Raw genomic sequence first — 16,978 nt, forward strand, 5'->3', positions numbered from 1 at the left:
GTGTTGGTTTTTTTTTTTTTTTTTTTTTTTTTTTTGAGACAGGGTTTCTCTGTAGCTTTGGAGCCTGTCCTGGAACTAGCTCTTGTAGACCAGGCTGGCTTTGTACTCACAGAGATCCACCTGCCTCTGCCTCCTGAGTGGTGGGATTAAAGGTGTGTGCCACCACCGCCCAGCGGGTCTTGACAACTTAATGGAAGAAAAAAAAATCCCATGGACACTATGTAGTGTGTCTTCACTCAGAAAGCAGGTTTTCTGAGTCAGTGTTTTACTGCGTATCCCAGGCTGGCCTTGAACTCACAGCAATCTTCTTGCCTTAGTCTCTTAGGTATGCAGGCATAATCACCATGCTTGGCTTTCTGCTCCTTTTTGTTCACTGGTCTTAGTTATTTTTTGTGCCTCTATCTATTTTCCTAATGACTGTTTTCTCCATTAGAATATAAACTCTTGGGCTGCAGTGGGGTGAGGAGGTATATTTTAAAGTTAAGGTAGGAGCCCAAGGCCTAGAGGAGTGTCTTGGACCCAGCATTAAACTCATGGTATATGACTGACAGTTTCTTCTCTACACAAAGCCATTTCTGACCTCAGAGCCTATGTTTGACTCTTTGTTTTTTTTAATATTTATTTATTTACTTATTATGTATACAATATTCTGTTTGTGTGTATGCCTGCAGGCCAGAAGAGGGCACCAGACCTCATTACAGATGGTTGTGAGCCACCATGTGGTTGCTGGGAATTGAACTCAGGACCTTTGGAAGAGCAGACAATGCTCTTAACCACTGAGCCATCTCTCCAGCCCGACTCTTTGGTTTTTGAGACACAGAGTCTCATGTAGTCTAGGCTGTCGCTGAACACACTAAGTAGCTGTGTAGCTGGAGACGGCCTTGCATTTCTACTTCCTGCGTGCTGGGATTACAGGCAAACACCACCTTACCGTGTTTATTCAGTGCTGGTGGGGGGGCCCAGGCTTCACACATGCCAGGCAAGCACCCTACCGAATGAGATGCAGCTGCAACTCCAACAATTGATTTTTTAACAGTAAAAAACTAATATTACTATTGTTTTTTTTTTTTTTTTTTTGAGACAGGGTCTCTATATGGTCTTGGCCGTTCTGGAACTGTTTATGTTGACCAGGCTGGCTTCAAATTCAGAGAGACTGACCTGCTTCTGCCCTTTAGTGCTAGGATTAAGGTCATGAGTTACTTTAGGCCTATATTATTGATGTCTTAAATGACAAAAGTATAGGTGCTAAAATTAGTAGGTTTAAAATTTGAATGAAAGAAAAGGACTTGCTGGGCGGTGGTGGCATGTGCCTTTCTTTAATTCCAGCACTCAGAAGGCAGAGGCAGGTGGATCTCTGTGAGTTCAAGGCCAGTCTGGTCTATAGAGAGAGAGTTCCATGACAGGCTCCATAGCTACTGAGAAATCCTTTCTCTGAAAAAAAGAAAAAAAAAAAGGCCTAAGTTGTTACCTGCATTCTAGTTCCTCTATAGCCTGGCATTACTTCATGAAGCCTTTTATACCACTGAAAATCCATATTTGGGTTAGTTTTCAGGATTTGGAACATTTTCCAGAAAGTTCTGCTAGTCTTCCATCAGTTCATTCTTCTATTTTTACTGAAGCATATTAAATGAGCGTTTGCCAAGTGCCCGGTGCTCTGGGGATATCACAACAACTAACACGCCCTTACCCTGGTAGAACTCAGGGTTTTTGGGGGGCAGTGTCAGGGGTGGATACTTCTGAGTAATAGCTATTATTTAAGAATTTTTAATAGTTATTATTTTCTATTTATTTTTGAGGCAGGGTCTCACTATTGTAGCCTTGACTGGCCTGGAACTCACTATATAGACCAGGCTGGCTTCTGCCTCCTAAACATTGAGATTGAAGGTATGCAACACCATGCCCGGGGATATTTATTTAAAATAATTTTGTGTGTGTCTGCACATGCATGTATGTCATGTCTGAAGAGGGTGTCGGATTCCATAGAGCTGCCGTTACAGGCAGTTGTGAGCCACCCGCTATGGACGCTGAGAACAGAACTCAGGTCCTCTGGAAGGGCGGTGTGTTTCACTGGAGAGTCACCCCTTAGCCCAAATCTGTTTTTTAATTATTTATTTGTGTGTGTTGCTTTGGCACACATGTTGGGGTCGGAGGATAACTTGAGCAGCTAGTTCTTCTGCCGTGTGGGACCCAGGGATCAAAGTCAGGTGGTCACACACTGTGGACTAGCAACTTTACCAGCTCAGCCATCTTGTCGGTCCCCAAATGTAGTGCTTCTAAGTTTTCTTTTAACTGTGTGGTGCTCTATTTGTGTTTGGATATCAGGGAGGGCTTCCTGGAGGAGGAAGCTTGTGCGTCAGCCTAAAGAAGGCAGAGAGAAAGGCGTCAGAAGTCGTCGTCCCAGTGCACAGGGCAGTGGGAGTTGAGTCGATGGTCCTTGAGAGGAAGGGAGCTGCTCCAGTGCTGTGAGGAAACACCATGACCAAGGAAACCTATAGAGGGAAACATTTAACTGGGGACTTGCTTAGAATTTCAGAGGATTAGTTTGTGATTATTGTGGCGGGAAGTATGATGGCAGGCAGGCACAGCCCTGGACAAGTAAGCGGAGCTTACATCCTGGTCTGCAGACAGGAGGCAGAGAGAAAGAATAAGACTGGGCTGTCATCTAATCTACATGGGAAGTAGAAAAAGACAAGATCTCCTGAGTAAATTGGGAGCTTGGAGATGATGGGAGAGGGTAGAAGGGGAGGGGAGGAAGAGGAGTGGAAAAAAATATATGGTTCAATAAAAACAATAAAAAAAGAAAAAAGACTGGGCCTGTCCTGGGCCTTTGAAACCTCAAAGCCCTCCCTGGGTAACACACCTCCTCCAACAAGCTCCCAGCTTCTAACCTTCCTCAACAGTCCACCAACTGGGAAGCAAAATTCAAATATATGAGCCTAGGGGCCATTCTCATTCAAACCAGCACAGGGGACACAGCAGCCAGTCTTGCCTAGACTCAGGTGAACTTCAGGATGTGGACTGCTGGGCTGGGGTGGAGCTGCTCTGGGGGCTCTGGTCTCCAGCCTGTAGCCCATCCTTGGTGGCAAAGGTAACAAGGAGACAGGCTCTGAAGCGGGGATACTCTGTAGACAGTCTGTACACAGTGGAATTTCAGTGATATTATTCAGATAGCTATGTAGAAACTGCTAGGGTGGAACAAGATGCCATTCAAGGGAGGGGCGCACAGGTAGAGAGCAGGCTTTGCACTGGGGGAAACGCAGGGAGGAGAAGTGGGAAATGAAAGGGCCTGAGTTTACAAAGGGAAAGTTGCTGCTGCACGGTGATCACAGAGGTGAACTGGAAGGCAGAGAGGGCCATCATTAGGGTAGAGCTGAAGGCTTTGTGCTGCAGTGACTAGAACATGGCACGGCTGACAAACATGTAAGCCATTCTAGACATTTCAGTCGAAACAAAAGGAAGATCTGTTGGGGTTTAGGCATGAGAGACATCAGGTGGACAGGAGGCAGATCATCAGTAACCAGCCGCCCTGTCTACTGAGCGCTCCTCTCACGACCTCACCTGTACCCTTAAGGATTAGTAAAAAAACATACTGATTAAGGGGCTATAGAAAAGTTAGACTGAATGAAGTAGTCTTTGTGTGTGCTTTGTATTTAATTCAGGGTGTTCTTACGTAGTGGTTTAGGCTGGCCGGCAACTTACAGGCATGCACCAGCAAGCCCAGTGAGCCTTTGATTTTGAGGTGTCTTATTTACCTGACTTATTAAATATGTTTCATCTTCTCAAAGTTTTCATAGCAGGTTTGTAAGCACTGTATTACTGTGTTGGCTAGTCTTATGGCAACTTGATGTTTCATGTCCTGGCAACATGAAACATGGTGTTTCATGGCTACAATAGAAACCCTAAGACAATTTATTTTGGATATGTGATTGGCCAGCATTCTCACTAGCTGGACTTTGGGCTTGGTCCCAGATCTCCCCTCTGGTAGCTGATCTCCCTCTACCAGTTTGAGGGGTGGAACTGGATCCTGCTTTCTTGGATTTTGGAGTTTGCAGCAGGAAGCTGTTGTGGTATTTGTGCATGTTCTCAGATTGTGACATTGAGCTTTTTGGATCAGTACAAGAAAGACTGGAATCTATATAAATTGCTTGGAAAGCTTTATCAAGGTAGAAGGGTAGGACAATCCTCAATTTCTCTACCCTTACAAAGCTGGGCGGTGGTGGCGCACGTCTTTAATCCCAGCACTCGGGAGGCAGAGGCAGGCGAATCTCTGTGAGTTCGGGGCCAGCCTGGTTTACAAGAGCTAGTTCCAGGACAAGAACCAAAAAGCTACGGAGAAACCCTGTCTCGAAAATCCAAAAAAGAAAAAAAAAAAACTGAAACAAAGCTGGTTGTATAATGTGTGCTTCCTTTTGAGACTGATTGGCATAATGGAAGAAGGTGAGGCAGTGTGCTGACTCAGACCCTATTCCAGCCCCTGGGCTAATGAGGAAGATCAGAGCAGGGCCTTTGACTTCTGAGAGCTGTCAAGCTAAGCCCATTCATTAAGATGAGGATGACACAAAGATATTGACAAACACCAATCCTCAGGCCAGAGCAAACGGGAGGGGCAGCAGCCTGGGAGATGATGTCAATGTTTTCCGAAGGGACTGGCTTGCCATTAGGTGACTCAGTGTGTTTCTTAGCACCTCAGCCAGGAGGCAGGACAGAAGTTGAAGTCTTTATCTTTTCCTCTTCGGGATGGAATGTTCACATCTTGGCATTGGGAAAGTCGTCGTTAATCACATCCCTGCCTGAGATCTGATTAGATGGAGTACAGCTCCAAGCAGGACAGCAGAGCCTCAGTTTGAGTTTCAAAGCTGTTCCAGGACGGCCTGGAGAGCAGACCTGCGAGTCTTAGGTTACAATATAGAAAATAGAGCTAATGATTGCAACCTCGTAGGTTGTTGAGGATTAAAGGGCAGTGTATGCAAAGCACTTAGTAGTGTCGCCTAGCCCAGTAAATGATATTATGCTTCCCCCCTTGTCAGCATAGTAGTGGAGAATAAATAGTATGGCTTCTGCGTTTGAATTCTCACTGTAGTTGAGTGACCTTGGGGCAACTTCACCGTGCTCTTTCTTTCTTGTCTGAGTAACAGGGAGTTACGGGTACAACTGCCGGTAGAACAAACTCTATCTACTTCACAGTCTAGTTCAAGGTGCTTTAGACCCCACTGCTCCTTAGCGATTTGGGTTCTCCTTAAAAATCCATCTTGCACTTTTTTTTTTTTTTGGTTTATATTCACCTTTCTCAAAAGTATAACTGGGATTCTTAGGCTCACCTTGCAGCACGTCTTACGCTATGCTCTTGTGTCTCCAACCTCAAAACCAATCCCCAAAGCACTGAAATTAGAACCACACTGAGCATGAGGCAGCAAGAGTCCCTAAACTTGTTCCCCAAATACCTTTTACCACTTAAGTTTCCCCTCTTTGGACAGTTGCACACCTTTCCTGTCTCCTTTTTGGGCCAGAACTCCTTTACTCCCGCTTCCCTTCTTACCCTAGGGAATCACTCTCGACAACAGTACAGCTTCCGCAAACTGCAGAGGGCTAAAACCTACTTCTTGTCGGGGCCGGGGAGCGCCTGCGCAGTACTGTGTTGCCGGCCTGACGTCAGCGCGCAGGGCCTAGGTCGGCGCTGTGTGACGCCTGCCTCCCCCGGCTCCTCCCCCGCACCCTCGGGTTTCTGCGCATGCTCCCGACTCCGCCCCCCGTGCGTCACAGAATGGCTTCCGACACCCAGGGAGCCCCTGACGTGTCGGGGAGGAGCCCGGTGCGGGGGTGCGCGGAGTGGAGCTCAGGGCTGCGGAAGGGAGCAGAGCTGAACGGCTGGGCGGGCCTGGCCAGGCCAGCGGAGCGGAGACGTCGGCCGAGCGGCGGCGAACATGCGCTTTTGACACGTTGGCGGTGAGCTCCGTGCGAGCGAGGCAGTCCCTGGGGTCGAGCCGGGCGGGCGGCGCCGAGGCCTGCCCCTGGGGGAGCCTGCCCGGCCGTGGACCGTGGGCTCAGGCCCCGCCGGTCCGGGCCGGTCCGGGGACAACTGTTCCAACCGCTCTAACTGTCCCCTCCTCACTGTCGGAGGTGTGGCCCACCAGGGGCACCTGCGAGAGAGCGAGTCCCGGGCTTCCCGAGGAGCGACGGAGGCCAGGACGTGGCACTGGGGGCCGGGACGCTGACGGCTCGAGGAGTGGCCCTGTCGGGGTGGCAGCGGCGCGCCCAGCTTCTCGCTCCACCCACCCTGGATTCCCTTGAGCCGCCAGGGTGGTTAGGAGCCCGGATGGATTTTGGTTTCCCAGCGCCTCCTCTTATGTCGGAGGCGAGAGCGGGAGCAGCCCGCGTTGGCAGCCACTGGCAGTCTCGTGACTGCCCGCCCCGAACTGCTAATCACCCGCTTTGGAGTTGGGGAAAGTATCTCCAACCGGGTCCGGTTGCTTGGGCTCGCCTCTTATTTTTCTCTGGGAAACGATGAGCTAACTAACCCCTTAAGTTTAAGGCGAGTGAGGGTTCTTTTCATCATTATGGTCCATTCCTGTAGCATTTGTGAACATTTATTGGTTGCACTTGAGACGGATTTTGTAAGTCACTTTTTGCTGGATGGGGAAATTGAGTCCAGATACAGGAGCAACGAAGTGATTTTTTAACTTGCCTTCCATCGACTGGTGAGAAGCTTACCTTGGATCAGAGTTAGCCTTTCGAGGTTCAGGGTTCCGGTTTCTGTTTTCATTTGCCTTCTTTAGCAAGAAAGAGACCAGACATTGGGCTTGTCAAAGATAATACCAGAAGTCAGTAGATGACTTATTTATTTTCGAGTAAGCTGAACAAAAACCCCATCCAGTTATTAGAAAAATCTTACCTGAATCTTGCTCATGAGTGCTTGGTTATCAGTCTGATAAATTATGTTGCTTTCACTGCAGTTAAGAGAGAGGGCATTGTCTGCCGAATCAGAAAGTTGATAGGTAAAACTCAGCATTAAGTTGAGAAGCCAAAGGAGGCAGAGTTGGGGGTGTCTTCGGAATCGTTGCTAAAAATCTTTATTTCGACTAGGAATGCATAAAGAACAAAGGAAACTTTTAGGCCTAATCTCAGTAGAAGTTGCTAAATCTGCAGGGGCTGTGTTTTGAATTAGATAAGTTCAAGTTGGCTATTGAGCATTTGAAATAAACAAACCTGAATATGCTTTCATGAGGCCAAACTTATTTTCATTTGTCTTTTAAACCATGTTAAAATAAATTTGAGGACTGAGAACTAAGGTTAAAATTACTTCCGACTCGTTTCTAGGCACTTGATAAGTTGATGGAACCACCTTCATTCTGCATATATGTTAGTAATCTATCATGTAAGATAGTTTTTCTTAATACTGTACAGTGTGTCTTTGCCAGTAAGGTATGTTGACTAGGCTGTTTAAAATCCAAATGAGTTAATTGTCAGTTGTGAGCATCTGAAGGTCATAGAGAGTGTGATAATGTCTGATGTAAAAGTTGTAATTTTTCTTCCGTGTGAGACATAGTATTAAGGAAAGGTTGAGAGGAGCAGAGAACACTTGTCTGCCTGCGTTGCAGCTTCGGAAGACTGTAGATGTGCCGTTTGAGCAGTTTTTTAAAGCAGTGAAAATTTGACATTGGCTAACTTTCTGCAGCCTTAACTTTCTCCACTTACATAATCTCAAAGGATAGTGAACACATCCGCCCAGTGTTAACTGGAGGCAAACTCCACAGTCTTCGCAGTCTCAGAAACAGTTTTGGGATTATCTGCAGTGGTAGCACATTTTGTGATTTATTACTTACTTTTCCGGTTTTTGGAGACAGAGTTTCTCTATGTAGCTTTAGAGCCTGTCATGGAACTCGCTTTATAAGCCAGGCTGGCCTCTAACTCAAAGAAATTCACCTGCCTCTGCCTCTGGAGTGCTGAGATTAAAGGTGTGTGCCTCCACAGCCCAGCCTATTCTTTGTATTTATAAAGAACCCGATTTTTAGAAGGATAACATGAATAGGGGTAGTGGGATAAAGCTGGGTACTGCCAGGAGGAAGCAACAAACACAAAGTATGACTGAAGGGTGTAAGAACTCATGCTTGTTTTTTTTTTTTTTTTTAGAGACGGGGTTTCTCTGTAGCTTTGGAGCCTATCCTGGAACTAGTTCTTGTAGACCAGGTTGGTCTCAAACTCACAAAGATCCGTCTGCATCTGCCTCCTGAGTGCTGAGTTTAAAGGCGCGTGCCACCCCCACCACCTCCTGGCTTGTGCTTGGTTTTTATTCTAGCTCATAAAGCATATTTCAGGACAGGTTTTTTTTTTTTTAAGATTTATTTATTTTCTGTATGTGAGTGTTCTATTTGCATGCACACCTTTATCCCAGGAGAGGGCATCAAATCCCACTAGAGATGGTTGTGAGCCACCTTGTGGTTGCTGGGAATTGAACTCAGGACCTCTGGAAGAGCATCCAATGCTTTTAACTGCTTAGCCATCTTTCTAGCCCAGGACAGGCGTTTTAGAGATCTTTTTGTAATGAAATGCTTTTGAGGAATCATATGTGTTTTTAAATTTGGAAGTCTCTTTACTCTGTGGTTTAACTTTAGTCCACTCCTGACCTACTAGTTTCTTATAATTTAATTAACATTTATGCTGTGTTCATTGTGAACCAGGCTCTGTTCCAAATGCTATACAAATAGTAACTCAATTTTAAAAACTTAACTCATTTTTCTGTTCTATAGATGAGGAAATGGGGTACAGAGTAATTGGGTGACCCCATGGTCACCCAGATAGTGTGTAGTTTGGCTCCGGGCTTTTCAGCACTTTGTATGGGGCTTATTTTTCTTTTTAAAATTTGTGTGTGTGTGTGTGTGTGTGTGTGTGTGTGTGTGAATGTGGGTGGCTGTGGAGGCCAGCAGAAGAGCTAGAGGTACAGGGGATTGTGAGCTGCTTGATGTTTTTGCTGGGAACCAAATTCTAGTCTTTGCAAGAGCAGCTAGTGTTCTTAGGCACTGAACCATCTCTTCAGCCCCCTCTGACTTGTTCTTTTAAACATAGCTATATTTAATTTTATTATATTTAATTCTGTTTAGGTATGTGTCTGCATGTGGGTTTGTACATGTGAATGCAGTGCCCACAGAGGCAGGAGGCTCTGATTCCCTGGAGCTGGAGCTCTAGATGGTTGTGAGTCTCCTGATGTGGTGCTGGGACAAGAACAGCAAGTGCTCTTAACCATAGCGCCATCTCTATTGTAATTTTTTTTTTAAAGTTTCATATGGCCTAGACTGAGTCTCCAACTTGCCATGTGGCTATGAATAACCTTAAACCTCTGACCCTGTTCCCTCCACCTACTGTAGGCTGGGGTTACAGATGTGCTGCACCACACTGCTTTATGAAGTACGGGGTTGAACCAGGGCTTCATGCATGCTATTCTAGGTGCTTTACCAACATCTCTACCACATCTCTAGCTCTCCTCTGACTTATTTTTGATTAGGTGTTGTTTGTTTGCTTTGTTTTGTTCTGTGTAGCTCTGGCTGACATAACACTTGTTATGTATATGAGGATGGCCTGATATTTGTGTTGATCCTCCGGTCTCTGAATCCTCTTACCTCTGTCTCTTCAGTGCTGAAATTACAGGTTTCCACTGCCACACCAGATCTAACGATGATCACTTAAATAAAAGAATTCTTTCTTGTATGTAGCGATAGGCGCGGCAGGGCTGCGTCCCCGGCACCCGGCAGCCCGCATGGCTAGGTTATGCCCCGAAATAATTACACGGAAACTGTATTTTTTTAAACACTGCCAGGCCCGCCTAGTTCCAGCCTCTTATTGGCTAGCTCTTACATATTGTTCTAACCCATTTCTACTATTCTGTGTAGCCCACGAGCTGGCTTACCAGGGAGGATCTTAACCTGCATCTGTCTGGAGTGGGAGAACCATGGCAACTCCTCGACTAAGCTTCTTTTTCCCAGGATCCTCTTCTGTTTACTCCACCTACCTAATTTTCTGTCCTATGAGGGCCGAGGCAGTTTCTTTATTAACCAATGAAAGCAACAGATAAGATACAAGACCCACCTCCATCACTTGTATAGCTTGAAGGGCCAAAAATAAGCTATGAGATTAGCTTGTTGATTAGAAAAATCATGGTGAACATTTAAGTTCCCAGCAAGAAAATTGAGACGCACGTGTGAAGTAAAAACACTAAATATTTTGCTAGAATTATTTGATACTGAAATATTGGGACAAAGGTGATATAACAGCTAAAACGATATTTTCAAGAGGTTGCATGCAAAGACTACTTAAAACTTTTGTCTTTGGGATTGATGGTGCATTTCTTGAATCCCAGCACTCAGGAGGTAGAGGCAGAGGAAGGAAGGAGTTCGAGGACAGCCTGGTTTACTCAGGCTATATAGTGAGGCCCTGTCACAAAAAACAAAACACTCTGAAGACAAAGCCACAAAACAAACCTGTGTTTTCATCCTTTTGGACTGTGGAGGTGCTTAGTTGGTAAAATGCTTGAGGACCTGAGTTCAGTCCTCAGAACCTATGTAAAGAATCCAGGCCTGGTCATGGGGGCTTGTAATCTCAGCCCTCTGTGTTATATGTGTGTGCGTGTGTATGCACGCACTTGCACTTACATGCACATGCACAGAAACAGGTGGATCAATGGTGTTTGCTGGCTAGCCAGTATAGCCTGATGGGTAAATTATAATCCAGTGAGAGACCTTTTCTCAAGTGGTAGAAAGACCACTACTACCAAAACCAATAAACCACCAAAGAAAACCCAAAACGGTAGATGGCGTTCCTGAGGCCTCCACATACATGTCCACAAAAATCTGCTTACAAACATCCACCCCCACATCCACCCCCACATGAACACACACAGAATAAAGCAAAAATATTATAGAAGAGCATACAGCTTTGGATAATTCTGGATTGTGCATTTTAAAGAGCTGGAAGGACTTTGAAAGTTTCCACCAGAGAGAGCTGATAATTGTTGGAGGAGGTGTATATGGTTAACTCTATTTAAGTAGCATGTAGTGTATTCATATATCAAACATTACATGGTATTCCATTGATATATACAGCTTTTTATGTTTTCTGTGTAACCTAAGGAAATATGAAAATAATATGTTCCTATTTAAGAACCAAAAACTGGAGACAAATACATAGTTTATGGCATTTGTTTATGCAGAAGTGTAAACAGTGTTCTTCCCCAGGGACCATTGCTGAGCTAAATGCTCTTCAGAGCAGTAGCCACTAGTAGGTGTCCCTTTGGATCGAATATCGGAGTTCATACAACAAAATGACCTCCACATGGAAAAGTGTAAAATTTGTAGATGAAGCTAATTCTGACCTTATTTGTAGAAGGATATTTTTCACATTCAAGCATCATACATTAAAATGAATGTTAGATGCCCAGGAAGGCATTAGCAGCCACTAGAAATGCCCACAAGGACACTAGTTCTTGGTATACAGTCAATAATAGCAAATGTTGCATAGTAACAAAAGGATAGAAAACTTAAAATGTCCCTGCTGATGAATAAAATGTCAGTACTCAGATGTAGCTCTGCTTCAAGGATACAGAGCAGTCTAAAGTATGGCAGAAAAAATAGGGGCCTGAAATGACTGTTGACTAGGCTAAAATATTCATTTGGGGAAGAATAAGACTAAGAGATTATCAGGATATACCAAGGTTAGACAGGGTGTAAAATGGAGAACACAGACTTGTTTACTAAATCCTGGAAGCAACATACAAAACTTAGAACACCTTCAAGGGTGAAAATAGAAAGGTTAATTAATGGACTTGTTCCAGTTGCTTAAAAATAATATATAATCTATTGAGTTAAATTTTTTAGATATATGGGCTGGAGAGATGGCTCGGTGGTTAAGACTGCTCTTTCCGAGGACCTGGGTTCAGTTCCCAGCACCTACATGACAGCTCACAACCATCTGTAACTCCAGTTCTAGGGGATCCAATGTTCTCTTCTGGTTTCTGGGCACCAGACACACCTATGGTACACAGACCAAAAATCCATACACAGGAAGTAAAAATAAATAGAGGTCTAAAAAAGATGAAAGAAATTAGATTTGAAGCATGAATTAAAATTTTTTTTTAAAAGATTTATTTATTGGGCTGGAGAGATGGCTCAGCGGTTAAGAGCATTGCCTGCTCTTCCAAAGGTCCTGAGTTCAATTCCCAGCAACCACATGGTGGCTCACAACCATCTGTAAGGAGGTCTGGTGCCCTCTTCTGGCCCGCATGCATACACTCAGACAGAACATTGTATACATAATAAATAAATATTAAAAAAAAGATTTATTTATTTATTACGTATACAGTATTCTCAGTGTTCTGTCTACAGGCCAGAAGAGGGCACCAGATCTCATTACAGATGGTTGTGAGCCACCATGTGGTTGCTGGGAATTGAACTCAGGACCTTTGGAAGAGCAGGCAGTGCTCTTAACCGCTGAGCCATCTCTCCAGCCCTGAATTAAAATTTTTGTATACAGATAACAACAGTCTTAAATTGTCTACTCCCCTTCCCCCCTGAGGTAGGTGTGTGCAAGAGAGAGAGCTCGCCCAAAGCATTCAGTTATGGCTTTGCTAATTGACAAAGGAATAAGCACTTTTACATTGCACATTTAAACAGCCTTGTAGTCATAGTTCCTATTCTGTGTATTTTTTTTTCTCCTTATTTTGAGAGCCGTCTTTCTGTATGAGTTACTCTGGGCTGTTGGCCTAGGCTTTATCATGGGACTTCATTGCAGTCTTGGGGTGGAGCTGCTATGTCCTTCATCCTGTGCCTTCCAGGTCATTTATTTTGAGTGATATGGAAGAATTTATAAATAAGACAGAAGAAATAAGATTTCTGTCTTACTATAAATAAGGAACTAACTAGAGAGACATAACCTTTAGTCTCTCGTCATTGGTTTCCTGTGGAAGACAGTGTCAGCAGCCGTGGACCTTTGCTTCTTGTGCCATCTCTGGTCTTCATAACATTCTAAAAATCCATAATTCATTGGCTTTTATATTAGAAACCAGACATTTGAGCTTCCTATTAACACATGGTTGCCAGTATTGAAATAACTAATCTAAATTTGAGGGCAGGGTTGTATTTATTTGTTTGCTTATTATAATAGGAATGAAACCCAGGGCCTAACACAATACCTATACTGATCTATACTCCCACCTCTAGAGGACATTTGTTCTTGTTTGTATTTTTTAATTATTTCATGTATATAGGTATACATGCCTGCATGCACAACTAGCTTGCCTGGTGTCCACAGAGACCAGAAGGAGGGCATCAGACCCCATGGAACTGGAATCACAGATGGTTGTGAGCTGCCATGTGAGTGCTAGGACTCAAACCCTGGTCCTCTGGAAGAACAGCCAGTGCTCCTAACTGCTGAGTGCTCTCTCTGGCTCTTGTTATATAGATTAAAATTTATCGCAGTTTTCGGAACACTTTGGAAATGATCTTACATAGCGCATTAGAGGAGACAGGGATTGTTGTTTCAACTCTAGGTGTTGCCACATATTTCCTGTAATTAGTTTTCATCTGGATTGTTAAATTACTTACGGAGATGTTGGTATTAATTCTGACAAGTTTCCGATACCACAGGGTGATGCCTGTACTTTGGATCTTTTGAGATAACGAGTGCCCGTGGCTGCTGAAGAGCCTTCCTTATTCATAGAGTGACTGCCAGACGTCAACAAGTGGCTGTTTGGGCAAGTGAAATGGGACTTTGGCAAAGGGACAGAATTATAGAACCAGTCAGTATTTATTAGTCAGTATACATACTTGAAATAGTTAGCCACCCACTATAGTCCACACCTTTGTTAGATGAAGCAAAGGAACAACTGAAGCCCCAAGAGAGTAAGTGGTTTGTATGAGTAATTTAATGGCAGAATTAGGACCCTAGAGCCCAGCCTCAACAGGACTCCCAGCCCTTTGTGGTTCACATATTAAAGTATTCTCGTGCTATAAAGACATCTATAAGAATAAAGTGATGTGGACAAATCTGTGCTAGTGTAGGTGTAATCAGAGTAGAAAACAGTGTAACTGGTCAATAAATACATAAATAAATAGTGCTTAATAATACCTTACTATTATTCAACAAATGATTGGCGCATTAAGTGCCTTCTCTGAGCATTATGTACCCACTGCCATGAAGGAGTTCAAGGTGTTAGAATCTATTTCTTTGAAAGAACTTTTAGGGTGATTGGAAGATAACTGAAAGATTTACTAATTAAATGTCAAGATAATAATAGATGATCAGCAAAGACATGGTTAAGGAAAATTGGTACTGTGTCTCAGAAGAATTAAATTGAGCATATCAAGTTATTTTTAGTTTCACCCCCACTGAACATCGTTCTCATGCCTGTCTTGTATACACACCTGAATCTGAGTTCTGTATGTGCCATGGTTAAACACAGAAGTAAATTGTTTAGATGGGCTCTGAGTTCTCTGCATTTCCAAGGCTTTCTAGTTTGTTTTAGATTGTTCTTCAGTCCTTACTGGCCGGCACACATTGTGGTTTAATTCAGTAGACATTATTGTGGATCTGCTGTGTGGATGTGGTGCTGGGACAGAAGTAAAGAGGGATTGTAGGGAAGATGTGGCAGGAATCTGAAGTGGGCCAGTCATCTTGATGTTTTTAAACTGTCCCATGATCACTTGGGTGTTTTTCCTAGTTGAAATGGCAAGAGCAATTAGACCCTCCCTCTGTGAATACCTTGGGGGAGGAACTGAGACAAAGATTATTGCAGTTGGAGATGAGTGGACTATTGGGGTAAAGTTGAGTTGAAGGATGACTGAGGATGTTTTTAGAAGTATGATATGAGAATGTCGGTCTTGCCTAAGTAGTAGTCTCACTTGGCATGAGGGCTCTAAGCAGCTTTCTTCTTTCCTCTTTTACCTCCCTCTCCCTTTCCCCCTTCCATCCTTTCTCTCTCCATCCCCACTTCTTTTTGAGTCAGGGTCTCATGTAACCCAGGCTGGCCTTGAACTTTTTGTGTAGCTGAGGATGAGCTCCTGCCTCTAATTCTCAGTGCGAGATTTCATATGTTGCCAGAGATCAAACCTTCGGCAAGCACTTAAACACCTGAGCCATACCCCAGACCTATTGCAGGTGTTTTAAAGCAGTTATATATACATCAGGGAAACGTGTGGAGTGGCAAATTCTTTGACTTTTTTTTTCTTTCTGTCAGTGGATTCCCTGAAGACCAGTTGGGCATAAACTAACTGCTGGAACTGTATGGAGGGTAATTCTGTGGTCAGATTATCTAGAACCCAGTGCTATAGCTGACAATGCCCTGTTCCCCCTGACCCTGTTGATGTCATTTGCTGTCATGATCCTGTACATAATGTTGGTTGTCCCTGAGTGAGGTAGGATGTGTGCTTAAGTTTAGGAACGTTCCAGCCACTCCTAGAACTTGGGAAACTACCAAATGCAGTGCCATGCTTTCACTGACATACTGCGTTCTTTGTCTTTAATGTCACAGGCTTTCTTGATCATGGATGGTGAAGATATACCAGATTTTTCAAGTTTAAAGGAAGAAACTGCTTATTGGAAGGAACTTTCCTTGAAGTATAAGCAAAGGTAGAGTTTAAAAACTATTAAAATAGGAGTGGGATTTGGAATATGCCATGTATAGCATGCACAAGTTTTTCTTTGGAGTATAAAGCTAACTTTAGAGCTTCAGGTTTAGGATTGTGGTTCCATAGTCATAACACTGTATTTAAAGAGTATAAGACTACCACCACCAATCTTTAAGTTCTTCAGTTTGAAATAGCAGGAAACGATAGTGCCACCTATGATTTCTTCTGATTGCTTGCTTCCTGTGGCTTGTCATTAGTCTGGGGGCAATCTTTGGCCTTCCGTGTGTGTACCGGTACTCCCTCATCATTTGCTCATTTGAGATACTTAGGACAGACTTTAGTCTTTTCAGGAATGCATTATTAGTGTTGGGAGGCAGCTGAATTTCCAAGCTGTGGAACATTTTATAAAATTACTTTTATAAAATAATATCTTACATAGTTGGAAAGAAAATAGCTCTTTGGCCTCAAAACTTAAATTCATATTATTTACTTTGTTATGTATAATTTTTGAGATTTGTTTTTGTTTTATGAGTATGGGTGTTTTGCCTGCATTTATGCCTGTGCACCATGTGCATGTCCGGTGACCATACAGACCAGAAGAGGGCATTATATCCTCTGGGACTGGAGTTAAAGATACTTGTGAGCTGCTATGTAGATATTGGGAATTGAACTCTGGTCCTCTGGAAGAGCATCCAGTGCTCTTAACCACTAAGCCGTCTCTCCAGCTTAGAAATTTTACTAAAACATACATTTTCCTCCTTTGGTTGACAGAGTTAACTAAGCCTTATCACATCCCATTGGTCTTTCCTTGTGGTTTTATCAGGCCAAGGGCTGAAGATGCTCTGTGTCCAGCAGAGGTTCTTCATTTGTCCTAATGTTACAGATTCCTCCAGAGGCAAGAAAGTCTGTGAACCCCTTCTTAGAGTACATTTATTTGTTTGTTTTTCGAGACAGGGTTTCTCTATAGCTTTGAAGCCTGTCCTGGAAACCAGCTCTTGTAGACCAGGCTGGTCTTGAATTTACAGAGATCCTCCTGCTTCTGCCTCCCGAGTGCTGGGATTAAAGGCGTGCGCCACTGCCTCCCAGCTTTAGAATACATTTAAATGAAGAAAATTAAGTAATGGAATTATAGAGGAAACCAGGTATTGAAAAAGTTATCTAAGCATTAAACTAATTTGTAGTGTTAAAATAATGTATTAGTGCATTAGATAAAAAGACGGAGGGGCATAGTAAACTTCCTTGTTCTGAATTAGTACTAAGGGTGAGTGATGCTTAGGTCTGCACCAGCCATTGTGATTTGAGAGTATGTGTTGACTTCTATTGATTAGAATGGAAACTAACGCCCAATTGAAGTTACTTCAGTATATATA

At 43.6% G+C, this 16,978-nt stretch overlaps 1 protein-coding gene across 2 annotated transcripts in view; it reads left to right on the forward strand.

Moving 5' to 3' along the window:
* Nucleotides 1-5,771: 5,771 nt before the first annotated feature.
* Nucleotides 5,772-16,978, forward strand: part of Ndel1 (nudE neurodevelopment protein 1 like 1) — a 36,014-nt gene continuing 24,807 nt past the window's right edge. Inside the window, exons 1-2 of one of the 2 annotated variants that reach the window (XM_050162458.1) lie at nt 5,772-5,943; nt 15,512-15,609. In XM_050162458.1, the coding sequence (XP_050018415.1) occupies nt 15,524-15,609 (86 nt within the window). In that variant the 5' untranslated portion in view covers nt 5,772-5,943; nt 15,512-15,523. The remainder of the gene's footprint in view (nt 5,944-15,511; nt 15,610-16,978) is intronic. The other variant, XM_050162457.1, reaches the window with a different exon arrangement.

The sequence above is a fragment of the Alexandromys fortis genome, unplaced genomic scaffold (assembly GCF_014885135.2).
Source record: "Alexandromys fortis isolate MF-2015 unplaced genomic scaffold, M_Fortis_MF-2015_v1.1 scaffold_84, whole genome shotgun sequence".
Taxonomy (NCBI): Eukaryota; Metazoa; Chordata; class Mammalia; order Rodentia; family Cricetidae; genus Alexandromys; species Alexandromys fortis.